This window comes from Theropithecus gelada, chromosome 1 (assembly GCF_003255815.1).
Source record: "Theropithecus gelada isolate Dixy chromosome 1, Tgel_1.0, whole genome shotgun sequence".
In the NCBI taxonomy this organism is placed as follows: domain Eukaryota; kingdom Metazoa; phylum Chordata; class Mammalia; order Primates; family Cercopithecidae; genus Theropithecus; species Theropithecus gelada.
This window is the reverse complement of record NC_037668.1, coordinates 76,319,160-76,337,798: the sequence shown is the minus strand read 5'-3', so window position 1 is coordinate 76,337,798 and position 18,639 is coordinate 76,319,160. Positions and strand designations below refer to the sequence as shown.

The 18,639-nt window shown below is 34.4% G+C and overlaps 1 protein-coding gene across 1 annotated transcript in view; it reads left to right on the top strand.

Moving 5' to 3' along the window:
* Positions 1 to 18,639, top strand: part of SPATA6 (spermatogenesis associated 6) — a 176,806-nt gene that overhangs the window by 71,840 nt on the left and 86,327 nt on the right. The window contains exons 6-8 of the mRNA XM_025369904.1: positions 1,331 to 1,411; positions 6,018 to 6,311; positions 10,321 to 10,408. Of these exons, the coding sequence (XP_025225689.1) occupies positions 1,331 to 1,411; positions 6,018 to 6,311; positions 10,321 to 10,408 (463 nt within the window). The remainder of the gene's footprint in view (positions 1 to 1,330; positions 1,412 to 6,017; positions 6,312 to 10,320; positions 10,409 to 18,639) is intronic.

The window sequence follows — 18,639 nt, the reverse complement described above, 5'->3', positions numbered from 1 at the left end:
TCTTCTTGAGTGTAGACTGTAGTGATTCTAATGAATAGAATGTGGTAAGAATGACAGTGTTAGATTTTCGAGACTACATCAGTTCAGTCAATTGTTAGGCAACTCCGATTTACCTTTTCTTTTAACATGTATGATGTTTTTAAACTTAGCTGGTCACAGACTTGATTTGTTGAGGCCAAATGTAGGTATTGAATCACAATTGCTTTTGCACCGACCTAATACTTTGGTCAGTGTCTGATTTTTACTGTATTAGAATGAAACTGCCCTGTCCATAGACTGTATTCTTTAATGTTTTGGTGAATGTGTAATTGTGTGCTTCCAAATATTTTCACAGATACTTTGTGACTGTCCTTTCGAATTTTACCATTTATCTCTATTTATTTCAAACAGTGTTCAAGGTGGTGATTGAAATGTTAGAAATATAAGCCACGTTCATTTCTAGATATGAATGTAAGATACATTATAGGAAAAAATGTTGGCAGAATTAGTAGAGACTTATCTTTTCTATTGTCAAGAACTATATGCCCAGGAGCTGGGTTTTTTGTTTTTGTGTTTTTAAAATTTTAATGGACAGGCCAGACCCAGTGGCTCATGCCTGTAATTCCAGTGCTTTGGGAGGCTGAGGCTGGAGGACTGCTTGAGGCCAGGAGTTTGACACCAGCCTGCATGACATAGTGAGATCCTGTATCTACAAAATAATGAAAAAATTAGCTGAATGCGGTGGTGTGTCCTGTAGTCCTAGCTGCTTGGAAGGCTGAGGGGAAAGGATCACTTAAGTCCAAGAGTTAGAGTCTGCAGTGAGCTGTGATGGCACCACTATACTCCAGAGACCTTGTCTCTAAGAAAAAAAATTAATTGAGAAATACAAATTGTATATATTTATGATATACAACATAATGTTTGATATATGTATACATTGTGCAATGGCTAAATCAAGCTAACATTTGTTTCTTGACTATATAGTTGAATATGTCTTAAGTTGTAAAAGTAAAAAGCTGAAATTTATTAAGTATGTTTATATATTTATGACTATAATATGTCATAGTTTAAAAATTTAAAACAATTTGACAGGGAAATACTTAAAAATGAAAAAATAGACTATTTTATAAAAGTAATATAATCACTCATAATGGAATCATCAGCAGAGACACTGTTACTTGCTAACATTTAGCCATTACTATGTTGTCTTTATCTTTAATAAAAAGGTCAAACTAACAGTGAAACAGCTGAACTTTGACAGGTGTTTGTTACTTCAGGTCATATTCTTATCATTAATAATTATTTCTATTTAAATGGAAATGTCTAATAATACTCTCTTTTTTCTTCTCAGGGAAGTTCTCCAAAGCTGGAATTTTCTACAACTTCAGTGATTACTGAATGTTTGATAAGTTCCAGGAAATGCCGCACTCAGGTTAAAATTATTTATATAAAGTATTTAATGGTTTAATTTATTTGGTCATATTTGTGGCCTTTTGGCAAGTGTTACTTATTTTGGCTGCAGCTCTTTTCACTTTTTGGGGCATCAATTTTTAGTTGAAGTAAAACAATGTAGGTATTTAACAGTTTGGTTACATCTTAGTAAATGTGAGAATGAAAAGCTTGGTATGTATGATAGAGGATGTTATCATGTGATTATTATTACTACTGTTTTTTTACTTCTTGGACCTTTTGATTTTAGTGCACAGAAATCAAGCTACCATAAAGATGTTAGGATCAAGTAATCTCACAGAGATCTAGGCTTCTTGAAATGTTATGGAAGTTACAGGTTACTGCCAAAGGTTCAAAGGATACCTTTTTTAGCAGATGTTACCAGAGTTATCAGACTGGGATACTGGTGTTTAGTGAGTATGGTTTCTTGACTGTCTCTGATTTCTTGAGGGACTGTTGCTCAGTTTGGTGGCCATACTGGTACTTCCAGATCAAGAGAATCTTGAACATTCCAGCCTAAGGATCATCTGTGTCTTTGAAAAAAGCCTTTAGTAAGCTGAGATATCTGGATCTAATACTCCATTTGTCTGACTTCTTGTTTTTCCTTTTTTTATATTTTTGAGACAGGGTTTCACTCGCTTGCCCAGGGTGGAGTGCAGTGGAATGCAGCTTTGATTTCCCGGGCTTAAGCGATCCTTCTGCATCAGTCCTCTTAGTAGCTGGGACTTTAGGTGCATGCCACCATATGCGGCTAACTTTTGTATTTTTTTGAGATAGAATTTGCCATGCTGCCCAGGCTGGTCTTGAACTCCAGGGCTCAAGCAATCTGTCCACCTTGGCCTCCCAAAATGCTGGGATTACAGGTGTGCACTAATGTGCCTAGCCTAGTCTGACTTATTACTGAGTCACCAGGGTGGCTTACTTCCTTGTCCACAGGTTATCTAATAATGTCCAGATATCACTCATGTGCAGTTGCACTGTGATTGGGTAACAGTGACCCATCTATGATGAAGAGCCAATAATATGTATAGCCCAGAGGGCTCAAAAAGGGCAGGACTGGGCTTATCATGGAAGGAGTGGATTGTTCATTTACTGCATTATCAGTATTCAAGTAAATTTGCTGAGGATGATAACTGTGACTTAAGCCAAGAAAGGTAAAATATAGAATTATTGAGGGGAACATTCTTATTTTATTTAGAAAGATATTTAATAATTCAGAGTCAGGCTGTAGTTATTTATCTTTTAGATGCAAGCTGAAACACAGCTTTTAGAGCTCTAAAAACCTATGGTTGCCAAATGCAGAGATATGTTATTGACTTGTTTTAGAGATGTGCACTCTGCACATTGTAAATGGTTACAAATGCTTTGCCTGGACTCAGATAGTTTTTTTTCATCACACTGGAGTATGTTCTTCCAATAGATGGATAGAGAAGTAATTTTTTCTTTTTAACATTTTGTTTGAAACGTAGCATACACATAGAAAAGTATATACATTCTAAGGGTACAGCTTGGTGAAAGCCGTTTCTGAATGTAAAGCCATTACCCATTTGTAGTTTAATTGTACTTATGAACTAACATTTCCATCTGGAAACTTTTGACAAGACTTTTCCATTTTATTTTTATTTTTTATTTTTGACTTGGGATCTTTATTGAACACAGATATGAGAGAAAAGGCATTGGTGTTATTATTTAAGGAAATATGTTTTCTTTAAATATTCTTTCCAGAAATAGTTTTGGGTTCGAGTTCCTCATAAGGCTGCTGTAAAAATTAGGGAATATATGCAATATGTCTGGCATGTAACATTATTATTTAGAATATTGCAGCTGTTACTAATGATATATTTTTTAAAGAAATTAAGACGGGGAGATACAGAAGACAGTAGTTGAAATATGACATAGAAAAAATTACCTGGTAGGCACAACACAATATTCACTTTTACATTAAAATTCTGAATGTTAACACCCTTTGATTGTATTTAAGAAAGTGATAAGTCTACTTTTTAAGGTGAATGTTCGTTACAATTAAAGTTTTAATAGCGGTAAAGCAGCATTTTTAGTTTCAAAGACAATAATACAAACTATTTTTACTTTTGAGAGGAGTAAAACTGTAAAAACATGTTTAGGTTTACAAAAATACTTGTAATGATCTTTATTCCTTTCGGCACTTTATTTTCAAATTGGATGTTTTGTCACCAATTGAATGGACTGAAAAATTAAGCATATTACTATGAATTTTCTGGAATAAAACTAGTTTTCATTTCTACTCATTGTTTTTACCTACTGCAAAGTGGAATTCATTATTAAGTAGTTAAATATCAGTAGTAACTTTATGAATATAAATTTGTTAATCTGCTGTATCACATAGCTTTGGTTGTATTACAGACCTCACTAACTTAGTGGCTTAAAACAGCAAATGTTTCTCACAGTTCTGTGGATCTGCTGGTTGATTTTTTTAGTCTAGAATGGTTGGCTAGGAATGAATGGTTTAGGATGGCTTTACTCACATGTCTGACAGTGGCAGATGTTTTGCCCAGGGAAGGATCTTAAATTTCTGGTGTTGAACTTGATTTCAGCTGGGATGAGATAGTCCCATCATCTATCAGGCTAAGAATTCCAGCTCATCATGTGGTGACAGGAAGGTTTTTAGGAATAAGAGAGGATAAGCACTTTTCAAGTCTCTCTCCTTGTGCTACATGTGCTATTTTCCTGTTGTCCAAAGCAAGTCACATGGTCAATCCATTTTATAAATGGTATAACACAGTCACTTTTTAAAAGTTTTACTCGGAATGAACAGGATCCATTAAGGAATAACTAGGTTAGACAGCATGCATTTGTAGTAAATGCTACGTAATTTATAACTTTCTCTAGTAGTATGCAGTATTAAAAGCTTTAATAAAGAAGATGAGATTAATTAAGGTTTGATATAATCAGAGGTAAATATATAAGAAGGAACTTTACAGCATTGCTGAAATGGCTGATGATGAGTTTAGTTGGGTCTGGAGGTAAGAGATACTAAAAATATGTAAAGAACTTGGGGGAAGAGTTCTAGGGACTGAGGAGGTGAGAAGGGTAAGTAACAGATTCAGTGAGTAAGAAGTAGGTTGAAGAAAAGAGGTTTTGGTCAGCAAGGGATTTTAAGAATTGGGATGCAAGGGATCTGCATATTTAGGAAATCCAAGATGGAGTAGAATTAGATAATTAAAGCTGAAAAACAGAAACTCATGATTCCAAGGTCTTAGAAAGATTCGTTGCTTGAATGTTTTAGTAAACTCAAAGATCATTTTTATTGCTAACATTCCTTGCTTCTGTAAGTCTGTGATGTCATAGAGATGGGTGAAATGGATATGGTAGAAAAATTCTGAATTACTTTTTGAAATCATTGAACAAGGTGGAGAAGGTCCAGAAGCATACCACGAACTACAGAAGAAGGAAAGATGAAGTAATCTGATGCAACTGGTCTGCATGAAATGCATAGACCGTTGTCCCAGCTGAAACTTACTTTTCCAATTAGGAAAATTAATTTTCTTTCCTGTGTGTCCACTTAAAAAATTTGACTCTTTCTCATCCTATTCACATTTGTATTTTATTCACTTAGTTACCCTTAGCAAGTAGAGAGGTGTTGAGGAAGTAGAGCAGGAGGTAGGATTGGTGGCTTTTAAAAGTGATTAAAGTTAGGAAGACATTTAAAAATTCTCAGCAGTTCATTTTCTTGAATTAAAAAGCTTCTTATAACTCTGGATAGAGTATCACATATTATATTACTTGCTTGGAATTCAACTATTAAGGCATTTATAAGGCAGAGATTATTTGAATAAGATGTTATTCTAACAGTAAAAACGTTAGAATTATCAAATTTTAGCCTCAAAATTTTTAGACTGCTAACCAGTTTTATTAGAAGATAAAATATATTACTAAGTTGATAATGTTTTTTATGTTTCTAATTTTATAAAAATATGGGACCAGAATTAAGATGGTATGTTTATCTGTCATTGTGAGGTTACAGCTTGGAAGGGAGCTTAAAAGTATGTATTGCAATCCAAATAACACATTTCATTAAAATATGTATAGAGTTCTTTATATTTTTGTGTTGTACATATATATATAATTATAGCAGAAGAGATGAAACTTATTTTTATAGTTTTATCTTTAAAGATTTTGTTATCAACTAATTTGGCATGTATTTTTAACATTACTAAACATAGTTCTCTTATATAGCCAATTACATGAATATTTAAATATATTTGATAACCAATGTTTGCACTTTTTTAGTATACTGAAAAATAATTTTTTTGACTTTGTTTCTTAAAGTTTTCAAGTGATTAAGTATTGGGCTTTAATTTTTATAAAGTCCTTGTTAGTTGGACTTAAGGAAGTTTGAGACAATGTACTTTAATAACTGCTGCAGAAAGAGTTATCTAGGAGAATGTGGATTTGACTTATCACAGGATCAGCACAGATAGGAAGGACTGATCCAGTTGGCCTTGATAGATTTCGTGTGTCTTATTTAAATTACTTTTTAAATTTTTTCCCACCAATAGGAATTTTAAAAATCCCCTTTGACCAAGTTAATTTTTATTTTTTATATTTAGGATAAATTTATTTACCATTTGGCTCCAGTTGAAAAATCACATGGCAGACTGCAAAACAGAACATCAAGATCACAAAAGAAAAAATCCAAGTCACCTGAGAGAAGTAAATACTGTATAAATGCAAAAAACTATGAACAGCCTACAATTTCTTCAAAATCACACTCTCCATCTCCCTACACAAAAAGACGCATGTGTGAGCTATCTGAAGACACCAGGCGGCGGCTGGCCCATTTAAATCTGGGACCCTATGAGTTCAAAAAAGAAACAGATAAACCTCCATTTGTGATTAGACATGTATGTGTTCTTTTAAGTATTTCTGTTTGAAACTGATCAGTTTTTCCCCCCAAAAAAAGTTATTCTGAAATATCTTTCAACTTCTAGCTTATATTAATACTTTTCTTTCCTGACTGCTACCCTGGCAGTCTAAGATGGGAAATTAATTTAGAATGAAAGAACTTGCGTTTTTTCAGTCTTCAGACCTGACAGAGATCAAGCTGTGTTATGAATGCCATGTTAAATCTCTCAGTACCGGTTTCCTTTGTTCTACAGTAGATATCATCATAACTCTACCAACTGAACTTGGTTGTAATTGACATTAGTACTGAAATGGCAGAGTAGGGCTTTAAAAGAGAACCAAATATTCTTTATGAAAAGGAAGACCCTCCTTTTTCAAGTTTTAAAATTAAAATGGAAAGTAAGTTTCCTTTCAAATTACATCCCTTGGGTAAGCTTTGTATAATGGATCTTCGAAGCAAATTGTTGTTTGATGGTTATGGGAAGGCCTTTGAAAATGCAAAAAGTTCATTTAAGGGTAACCTAGTTCTAATCTTTCTGTACTGAATTGTGCTGTTGATATAGTTGAAATTTAGAGTCTTGTGTTTATGTGATTATCAAATAGACTTTGGCTAAATTTAAGGGTTTGGAATCAGAATGTTTAGTAAAGGACTCCCTCAGAATCTTCATAGTTTTCTGAACTTTTATAAAGTATTTTTACCTTAAAAGCAATTCTTCACTGAACGCTTTCAAACTAATAAAAATATGAATTAATATAATATATATATAATAATACTAAACCTCAAGATTTCAGTGCTGATAGAAGCAAAATAACTTTTTGGGATATCTATAAAAATATTTCTGACTAATTTCTTCAATTCATTTTTTCTAAATTTTAGAATGAATTCATCCAACATGAAAATATGCCCCTTCGGTGGTCTAATAACTTTTTGAACATACACAATCTGAAAGTTCAGATTTTCTTTATGATACCTTTTTAAAACAATTTAAATATTATCTTAAGCAACATTTCATTCCACCTATATTTTGACTGAGTCATTTTTTTAACTCTTAAGTAATAGATTGTTTCATTATAAATGAAAATTTATAGTATAATGGATGCTTTTAAGCAGCAGTATTTTATTGAGGTTATTGTGACTACTTTTCTCATTTCTACAGAATTTGATTTTAACTTTTGTTCACTTTTTTGTTGTTTGACCAATATTCAGATAATATTTTAGTTGCATATTTGGTGACAGTTTTAGAATGCCTTTAATTTTAAATCTTCCCATAATTACAAATTAAATTGAAAAGAAAGGATATACTATATTTTCATCCGAAGTAATAGTAACATTTTAATTAAAACGCTTATGCACAAAAATAAACTGAAATATTTTAGGGGTGAGCCACATTAAAATTGTTTGGAAAAATAACTGCTTTTGTTTAAATGTTTGTTTTATTATTACTTTTTATGTCAGTGTTTAGAATGGAATAATTCTAATATTGCTTGATACAAACTTTGAAATTTGTATTTAAATGGTTTCCCTCCCTAGCTTTTCAATAAGCAGAAATGCCTACTCCTAAGTCTATACTTAGAAAATTGCTTACATTATTAAATAGGAAAGTGAATTTTCCAATTGTATTTATAAACATAGAGTTTTTTTTTTCTCCATATCCATTCATGGTTTTAGAAGCACTTAGCAAATTAGTAACCAAACACAATTTTAACTTAATACATGCATATGCAAAATGTAACACTTTCAGGAAAGACATTGTAGTGAATGTACATGGTAATCTACATTGTAAGATTACTTTTATGAAAAGTAGTCTTAAAGAATAAGGAAACAGTCTTAAGAAATCAATTCACATGCTTCCAAGATTCTTTCATCTTGAAGATAAGGAAACAGTTTTAAGAAATCAATTAGCATGCTTCCAAAGAAACTGGTGCAATTATCCTAGAGGAGTAAAACAGCCTTTTTATTTTTCATTTACGCATAATAAGATCTTTTCTTTTTCTACTGTGGTAAAATACACATAAATTTACCATTTCAGATTTAAACTGTACAATTCAGTTGTTTTAAGGATGTTCACAGTGTTACGCAGCTATCTGGTTCCAGAACTTCTTCGTCTCCTAAATGGAAACTCTGTACTCATTAAGTATTCACTCCCCATTCCTTCCTTCCCATAGTCTTGGCAACCACTAATCTGCTTTCTGTCTCTATGAATTTGCCTATAAATAGAATTATAAATAGAATTATACAAAATTTCATATAAATAGAATTATATAACATTTGGCCTTTTGTGTCTGGCTTTTTTCACTTAGCACAGTGTTTTTGAGGTTCATCCATGTTGCATATATCAGTACTTGATTCCTTTTTATGGCTTAATTATATCCTGTTGTAAGGCTATATACCACATTTTACCCATTGTGTGGGTTGTCTTTTTTAAAAAAATTGTTTTTTTAAATTGTGGTTATATATATTATAAAATTTACCGTTTTAACCATCTTTGAGTGTGTAGTTTAGAGACATTAAGTATATTCATGTTGTTATACAACCATGCCACCATCTATCTCTAGAACTTTTTTCATCTTGCTAAACTGAAACTCTGTGCCCATTAAGCAATAACTTTACATTCCTGTCTCCCCCAACACGTGACAACCACTACCATTCTACAATTTCTATGAATTTGACTACTCTTGATACCTCATATAAGTGTGATTATATATCCTGTGTCCTATTTTGATTGGCTTATTTAACTTAGTATAATATTCATAAAGGTTCATCTATGTTATAGCATATGTGAGAATCTCCCTTTTACAGTTGAATAATATTTTCTTATATGTATATACTACATTTGTTTGTTCATTCTCCTCTTGATAGACACTTGGTTTGCTTCCATCTTTTGGATATTATGAGTAATGTTGCTGTGTCACAATGTGTACAGTGTGAATAATGCTGCTGTAAACATAGGTGTACAAATATATTTTTGAGGCCCTGCTTTCAACTCTTTCGTTGAGATACCTAGATGAAAAATTGCTGAGTCATGTCGTAATTCTGTTTTAAATTGTTTGAGACCCTGACATAGTGTTTTTTATAGCAGGTATACCATTTTGCACTGCACACCAACAAATTGCAAGTGTTCTTCTCCAACACTTTATTTTCATAGTAGCCATCCTAATGGGTATGTCGCTATGATTTTGTGGTATCTCAAAATTACAGTGAAGTAGTATCTCACTATGATTTTGATTTCTGTCTCCTTAATGATTAGCGATGTTGAATTTTTTCTTTTCATGTTCCTATTGGCCATTTGTATAACTTCTTTGGATAAATGTCTATTCAAGTTCATTTTTAAATCTATTTGTTTTTGTTATTGAGTTGTAGGGGTTCTTTATTCCGGATAATAACCCCTTATCCGATAAATGATTTGTAAATATTGTCGCTGATTCAATGGGTTGCCTTTTCATTCTGTTGATACTATTTTTTGATGCACAAAAATTTTAAATTTTGATGAATAGGAATTTTTTTTTACACATTTGTATCATTATTTTTACTTTTTATTAGGAAATGTGGTTAACTATTATTATATTAAGCTATAGATCACTGAGCATGCTGGGCTCTGAAAGCAGCCAAGTAAAGACACTGTTTGAATTAAAAATGTGCATGCTAAGGAGATAAGCAAATGACTAGACTTTTAAAAATATGGCAAAGTATATTGCTCTTTTTTTAACCTTGTTAAAAAAAGCAAACTAGGCACTGGAGTAATAAACATTTCAATTCCAAGTCTGTTTATTTTAAAGTAAGCACATATATATAATTAAAAATTTTTGAAGTTAAATTTCAATTTTATTTTGCAATGAACAACCAAATACTTGAATAAACTGTTTGGAACATGCCTGACTCTCATGGGCACCATCATATTTCCCTGATTATGTATGCTCTCTGTACCCTAGTAGTTTTTCTGGTGCTATGAGATTGAAAGTGTAGGAACGTTTCAACTGTCTTTTACATAAAAATCCTGCTTCCTCTAGGTTGATCCCCCAAGTCCCAGGGCTGATACTTTATTTGGATCTTCTGGCAGAGACTGTGAAAGAGATGGTTGGTCAAGGGTGCACAATGGTAAGCTAGAAGTTTTCTTTATTCATTGCCATAGTTGCCTGAGCTACAATCAAGCTTTTAATTTGGCATTAATTAACAAAAACAGAATCTTTGTAACATTATTGGATAATATTGTATAATGTAGCTTTTTACAACTTGTGGTGCACCCATATAGTTACTCTCTAAAATATTAGGATTTCTGTGCTACTATAAATCATTTCCTACCTTGAGATTTAGAATATATATATTAACATGTTAAAAAATGTGATATATTCTAGTAAAAAATGACTTGATTACTTTTACTCAACATTTTATAAACTTAACTGTGGAACCCTTTTCTCACCAAGTAATTTTAACTATGTTGATAAGAATGGTTTTTCATCTGTAGCCCTAGCAGTCCTATGGTTAGATAAGTTGCTTCTTAAGTTCAATATGAATATAATTTTTGTGAAGAAGGTTAAATAGTATTGTATAATTAAGGGTATTGAGTGTTAATATCTGTAGACATTGGCTAGTGAGTTCAATAAGTATTCCCTAGCAGCCTTTAAAGTTAATGTAGTACATACTAAGAAAGTCATAGAGGAAGAAAAAGGAGATTGAGCGAAAAAAAAATAGAATCATTAATAGAATCATTACATTGAGTGAGCTTCATCTCTATTTCTAACATGTTGTGTGTAATCTCTTATTTTTTTAGTGATGAAATTAAACATTCTTTTCTGAAAACATGCAGAGTTCGTGCTTGTTTTTGTTTTTTAGCACTAGCAGGGAGATAGATGTGATAATCAACAAGTCTTTTATATCCACAATAGCAGATTATTTGAAATTAGAAACAGATGTTACACACTGTTCTCTCTCTTGGAAGAAGCTTATGGACACGGAAAATGAGCTTTAGGAACAAGCCAATGTAAAGTAACTTTAATGTAGATGTTTCTGTGGAAGATTTTTTGGGAACACTTAAGCATCTGATTTTTCTTGACAATTACATATTTGCCAGCAGAACTGTTGTAATTCCTAATAACTTTTAATCAAAGCAGTCAGCTGCCTATGTAGAGGTATAGTCAGAGAGGTCAATAATGAGTTGTTGTTTTCTTTTAACTTTTTATTTTGATTTTGACATAATTTCAGACTTACAGAAAAGTAATAGTAGTACAAAGAATTGCCATATAGCTTTCACTCAGAATCCATAAACAATAATATTTGCTTTTTCTTTCTCTTTTTCTCTTTCCTCTGTCTGTGTATGAGTCTGTGTATAGATTTTTTTTGACAGGAATATTATTATGGACTGAATTTGTATGCCCTAAAAGTTCATATGTTGAAGGCCTAGCCCCTAATATGGCAGTTTAGAGATGGAGGCTTTGGGAGTGATTAGGTTTAGATGAGGTCCTGAGAATGGGCCCTTCATAATGACATTATTGTCCTTACAAACAAATACACCAGAGAACTTGTTCTCTCCTTCTCTCGCTGCCATTTGAGGACCCAACTAGAAGGCAGCCATCTACAAGAGAGGAAGAGAGAACTTACCAGAACCTGACCATGCTGACACTCTGATTTCTAATTTTCAGTCTTCAGAACGAAAATTCTGTTGAGAATTCTGTGAGAAATAAAATTCTGTTGTTTAAGCTACCCAGTCCATGATATTTTGTTATGGTAGCCTGAACAGATTAATTCAGACAATATTTTATATGATTAACACCAGTTAATTAACAATGTAGCAGATTAACAATGATATAATAATATTAACTGATCTATAAAGCTAAATCAGATTTTGCCAGTTGTCCTAATAATATCTTCATAGCAAAAGAAATATTGTCATATATACCATTCAGTTGCCATGCCTCTTTTGTTTTCCTTAATATGGATTAGTTCCTTAGTCTTTCATTGTGCTTAATGACATTGATAATTTTGAAGAGCATAAGCCAGCTATTTTGTAGAATGTTCCTCAATTTGGGTTTGTTTGATTTTTCCTCATGATTAGATTCAGATTATTTATTTTCCCCCAGAATACAACAGAAGTGATGTGTTACTCTCAGTGCATCACACCAGGAGGTATGTGGTGTTTCTGTACTACTGGGGATGTTAATTTTAGTCATTTGATTAAGATTGATGTGCTGGTTTTCTCCATCAAAAAGGTGCTATTTCTGTCTTTTGTAATTGTACGGAAATACTTTGAAATTATGTAATATCCTATTATACCTCAACTTTGACTCCTTTAGCATATATTGATGACTGTTGCCTGAAACAATTTCTTACTCTGATTTTTGCCAAATAGTGATTTTTTAAAAATTCTATTCCTCTTTGTACATTTAAGAGCTGGATTTCTAGAGCTTTTCCTTCTTGCGTTTCTGACCTTAATGTCCCCCTCCACCCTTTTTTTTTAAAACTACATTTTTTCTCCTTGCTGACAGCTGAGCAGTTCCTGAACTTTTGGGTTCTCATCAACCATTTAAATACATATGGGGATTTCTTATGGTAGGACCTCTTACACTTAATGAATTTTCACTTTTGATTTTACTGTAATAGAAATTCTTCTTGAACATTTTCTTGCAAATTATCTTGCCTAATATTTATTTTTTATAGGATGCCATTTTCACCAACATTACTGCTTTAGTTCTCAAAATAATCATGTGAAGATGGATTTAATTATATTTGAGAAAAACGGCAGCGGTTTAGAGAAGTTATGTGACTTGATAGTTACAAATCTAGAATCCAGGTCTTCTAGCTTCTAGCTCCTTCTTTTCTACCAGTCTCATACTACGTTCTCTACTTTCATTAAGGTATATTTTTTAAAATAAAAAATTCAAGCACATTGTATCTGTTACTGCCATGTTATATAATTCTAATTGTAATTTGTGCAGTCCTTTTGAAGAAACTCAGTATCTCTTGTAATGTGATGCTTTTTGTAAGCTTTATCTAGTTATTTTTGTATTTGAAGAGGAAATCAGACATCCATCCTGGCCTCTTTTTACATTTTACTTAGGAATTTAGGAAATATGTTAGACTCTCTCTCTCCTCTTAGAGGAACCTTCTTTTCTTCTCGTCTTTTGAAGATTCTTTTATGAGTCTCATTTCTATGTAAAATCGTAATATTTTATGAACCTCCATTAATCCCTTATCAGATGATTAACTGTCACAAAGTAAAATAGAAATAACATTTCAAATCCCAATATGTCATATCTTGAGTAGACAACAGTAACTGGTAATGTTTTAATATTTTCTGAATAAAATGGCATGTAGTCATCATGTACATCCTCATTAGTAAATATCTCATTAATTTCTGTTTGCTTTTAAACATGTCCCTCTTGTTTGAATTTCTTATGGATGAAGAAACCTGAGGTTTAAAGAAGGATAGTAAGTTGCATGAACTCATACACACAAGATTTGACCTATTTCTTTTTTTTTCTTCCTACTTTTCTAAATGATTATGTCCATCTCAAGTTTCTTTACCTTTAGGAAATTTTTCCTGATTGCCTTACCTTGAGAGATTACTCTCTGGTATAACTGTTTAATATTATAATTGTTATACCATTCTGACTTAGTTTGTTCTTTATACTGCTGTTGTTCAACTTTGGTTATAACTTAACCAAAACAGATTATAATTACTTCAATGCCATGGGCCCTGGTTTTCATCTCCTTTATTTCTTACATTTGAAATACAGTTTGTGACTAATTGGTGGTGAGGGTGATTAAATATGAACACTGGGAAACCTCAGATCAAAGTAATAGATTAATTTGTAGAAATAAAATTATAAACCTGTGCAAATCAGGGTAAGTTTATAAATGGTTTGTGGAATGCAGAAGCCATACAAGTGCTTTAACATACAGAAACTTTTAATATAATGCTAGCTTCCAGGAAATACATACTATTTCCAGAAATTATTACCTTAATTTTCAGAGTTAGCATATCCTTGTCCTTATTTTCTGAGACAGGGTCTTGCTTTGTCATTCAGGCTGGAGTGTGTGATATAACATGGATCACTGCAGCCTCGACCTCCCTGGTTCAAATGATCTTCCCACCTTAACTGTCTTAGTAGCTGGGACTACAGGCATGCATGCACCACCATGCCCAGCTAATTTTTTGGGTTTTTTTTGGCTGTAGAGTGTTGCCCAGGCTGGTCTTGAACTCCTAAACTCAGGAGATCCTCCTGCCTTAGTCTCCCAAAGTGCTGGGATTACAGGTATGAGGCACCGTGTCCAGATGTCCTTCTCATTTTTTTTCAGCTACTTGTGATCATGCTATATATTAGACTTGTACAGAAGAGAAGTTGGACTGTGAATTTATTCTTATTTTTAATTTTTGAAAAGCATTTGAAGTAAATTGAATCTTACTGACATGATGTGGAGAAGTTGACATCGTGTAAAAGACATTAATATTTCAGCTGATTTCTGGTATGGCTCAGGGCACCTAGAAAATATCTTGTACCATAAAAAATTCTGAAGGATTTGCTGAATACAGACTACTATAGGTCTTTATTTTCTGGATAAGGTGGTTTGGGAAGGTAAAATATAGAACCATAGAATGCTTTTGAGTGATATGTGTGAGTGAGAGTAGAATTTTATGGTTCTGATTTTCTGTTTTAAAAATTGATACGTAACATTTTACATATTTATTGGGTACATGTGATATTTTGTTACGTTGTGTGTCATGATCAAAGAAGAATGGTTAAATTGTCTACCACTTTGTGTATTTGTCATTTCTTTATGTTAGGAATAATTTAAGTTCTGTTTTCCAGCTACTTTGAAATATATAATACATTGTTGTTAACAGTAGTTACTATGCTCCCCTTTGACAACAGAATATACCTATTTTCTAATCTTATGTTTGTACCTGTTAAGCTACTGCTCTTTGTCATCCCCCACTACCAACCTACCCTTCCCAGCCTCTAGTATCGATTATTCTACTTTCTATGAGAGAATATTTTTAGCTTCCTCATATGAGAACATGCAATATTTGGCTTTATTCCCTGATTTATTTCCCTTGAAACAGTGACCCCCCAGTTCCATTCATGTTGCTGCAAATGACATGATGCCATTAATTTTATGCCCTAATTACTTTATTATTCCATTGTGTATATATATACCTTTTCTTTATCCATTCATCTATTGATAAACAGTTAGGTTGATTCCATGTTTTGGCGACTGTGAATAGTACTGCAATATCTCTTCAATATACTGATTTCCTTTCCTTTGGATGAATACCCAGTAGTGAGATTGCTGACTGTATGGTAGTTCTATTTTTAGTTTTACATTCAAGTTTATGATTGATATGTGTGGTTTTGTTCCTGCCATATTGTTATTTTCCGGTGCTTTTCTATATTCTTTTGTCCTTTCTTTTTCTCTTATTGTTTGTTATTGTGGTTTGGTGGTTATCTGTGGTTGTACCATGAGTCCTTTCTCTTTCTCATTTGTGTGTTTGCTTTATCATTGAGTTTTGTATTTTCATGTGTTTTCAAGATGGTAAAGGTCGTTCTTTTGCTTTCAGGTTTAGAGTTCCCTTGATCACATCTTGTAGGCTGGCTTACTGGTGATGAATTCCCTCAGCTTTTACTTACCTGGGAAATACTTTATTTTTCCTAAATTTATGAAAGATCTTTTTTTGGATATGTTAATAGTGAGTGTCCTTGACTGGCAGATTTTTTTCTTTCAGCATTTTGAATTTATTATCCCATTCCTGGTCTGTAAGGTTTCTACTTAGAAATCTGCTGTTAGTCTAATGGGGGTTTCTTTATAGGTGATTAATCACTTTTCTGTTATTCAGGATTCTTTTTTTGTCATTGACTTTAGACATTTTGGCTATAATATTCCATGAGAAAGACTTTTTGTGTTGTATCTGCTTAGGGATTACTGGTCCCCCTGCATCTGAATGTCTAGTCTCTTGATAGACTTCAGAAGTTTTTATTTATTATTTCATCAGTTTTTGGAACTCTTATATTCTCTTCCTTTGGGGATACAGATGATTGGTATATCTGGTTGCTTTACGATGTCCCATAGATCACAAAGGCTTTGTTTATTTTTTATTTCTTATTTTTGCCTGACTGGGTTATTTCAAAAGACCTATCTCCAAGTTCTGACATCTGGTTCTTATGCTTGGTTTAGTCTATTGTTGATGCTTTCAAATGTATTTTGTAGGCCAGGCACGATGGCTTATACCTGTAATCCCAGCACTTTGGGAGGCCAAGGCAGGTGGATCACTTGAGGCCAGGACTTCGAGACCAGCCTGGCCAACATGGGAAACCCCGTCTCTACTAAAAATAGCTACTCGGGAGACTGAGGCAGGAGAGTTGCTTGAATCCAGGAAACAGAGATTGCAGTGAGCAAAGATCGCACTCCAGCCTGGGCAACAAGAGCAAAACTCCGTCTCCAAAAAAAAAAAAAATTAATTGGGCGTGGTGGCACATGCCTGTAATCCTAGCTACTCCGGAGACTGAGGCAGGAGAAGCGCTTGAACCCAGTAGGCAGAGGTTGCATTGAGCCAAAATCGTGCCACTGCACTCCAGCCTGGGTGGCAGAGTGAGACCCTATCTCAAAAAAAAAAAAAAAAATCAAATGTATTTTGTAGTTCAGTCAGTTAATTCATCTCCAGAGTTTCTGTTTGGTTCTTTTTTTGTGATATATATCTCCTTGGTAAAAGTTTCATTCATGCCGTGCATTGTTTTTCTGATTCCTTTATATTGTTTTTCAGAATGCCTTGTATCTCACTGAGTACCTTTAGAATCAATAATTTAAATTCTTTTTCCGGGATTTCATGACTTTCTTTTTGATTGGGATCTGTTTCTGGAGGATTATTTTGTTAGTTTGGAGGTGTCATATTTTCTTGCTTTTCATTTTTTCTTTGTCCTTATATTGATATCTGAACATCTGGTATATCAGTTGTTTGTTCCAGTTTTTTGAATTTGCTTTTGTGTGGGGGGACTTTTTCCTGAAGATGAGTCATCATTACTGGTTGGGTAGGGCACTTTGGCCTTTTTCTGGGTGCATGCACTGGTGTAGTCTTTGTGTGATTTTTTGTTGTTGTTGTTGTTGTTTATAAACAGCATCAGTGGTGTCTGAGATTTGCTCATTGGCTTAGTGTGTAATTATTAGTGGAGGCTGTGTTCTAGTTTTGCTGAGGACTGGGACTGTAGATAGTCTAGTCTTTGGATTGCAGTGATGGCAGTAGTGAGCTGACCATTGCTGTCCTTGGGCTCCAGAGTGGTGTGCACTGGCAGCAATTTTAGCTGGTCCTGGTGGACTGATTCATGGCCTCTAGTTGGCCTACTCAGATGCTGGTAGTAGCCATCATGGGCTAGGCAGATGGGCAGGTTCACAAGCCCCTGGGTAGCCAGTGTGGCATGAGTGATGACTGTGACAGTGGCAGGATGACCCTCTGGGTCCCAAGCGGTGCACACTGTTTTTGGCAATGGCTGAGATCATCTAGGTGTGCCAGTCTCCCGGCTTGAAGGTGGTGTATACAGGTACATGCCAGCTCTGGTGGTGGTGGCTGTGAGTGTAGGCCCAATCTCATTCCCTGGGGAGGAGCATTCAGGTGCCAATAGTGGTGGACTGGGCTGGGCAGTCTTCTGACCCTCAAACTGTGTGCTCTGGCATGGGAGGAGGAGGGGCAGAGTCAGGCCTGTCTTGCTTGTCTCAGGCTCCCCGATGATGTGAACAAGTGCTGGCTGTGGTAGGCGGGGGCAGAGTGGTCTCCAGGCCACTAGTGGGATGCTTGGGTTGTGGAAGGTGGTATCTGTACTTCTGCCCTGCTACTTGGGGCTTGGGATGATGCTGCCATCTGTGATGGCACCCTAGCTGGCAGGTGGGGAGCATGTACACCACTCATACCTCAGCCCAGTGGCACTCATGCCTCAGCCCCAGTGCTGCTGGGCTTCAGGATAGTGCACAGTCTGTTGGGGGAATGGTTCCAGAATGGCATCTCGTTTGTGCTGCAGTCCCAAAGACTCAGTCATATCTCTGCCCTTGATATAGTTTGGCTGTGCCCCCATCCAAATCTCATCTTGAATTCCCATGTGTTGTGGGGGGGCCTGGGAGGAGGCAGTTGAATCATGGGGGCAGGTCTTTCCCATGCTGTTCTCATGATAGTGAATAAGTCTCATGAGATCTGATGATTTTAAAAAGAAGAGTTCCGGGGGGCGGAGCAAGATGGCCGAATAGGAACAGCTCCAGTCTCCAACTCCCAGCGCCAGCGACACAGAAGACCGGTGATTTCTGCATTTTCAACTGAGGTACTGGGTTCATCTCACTGGGGAGTGCCGGAC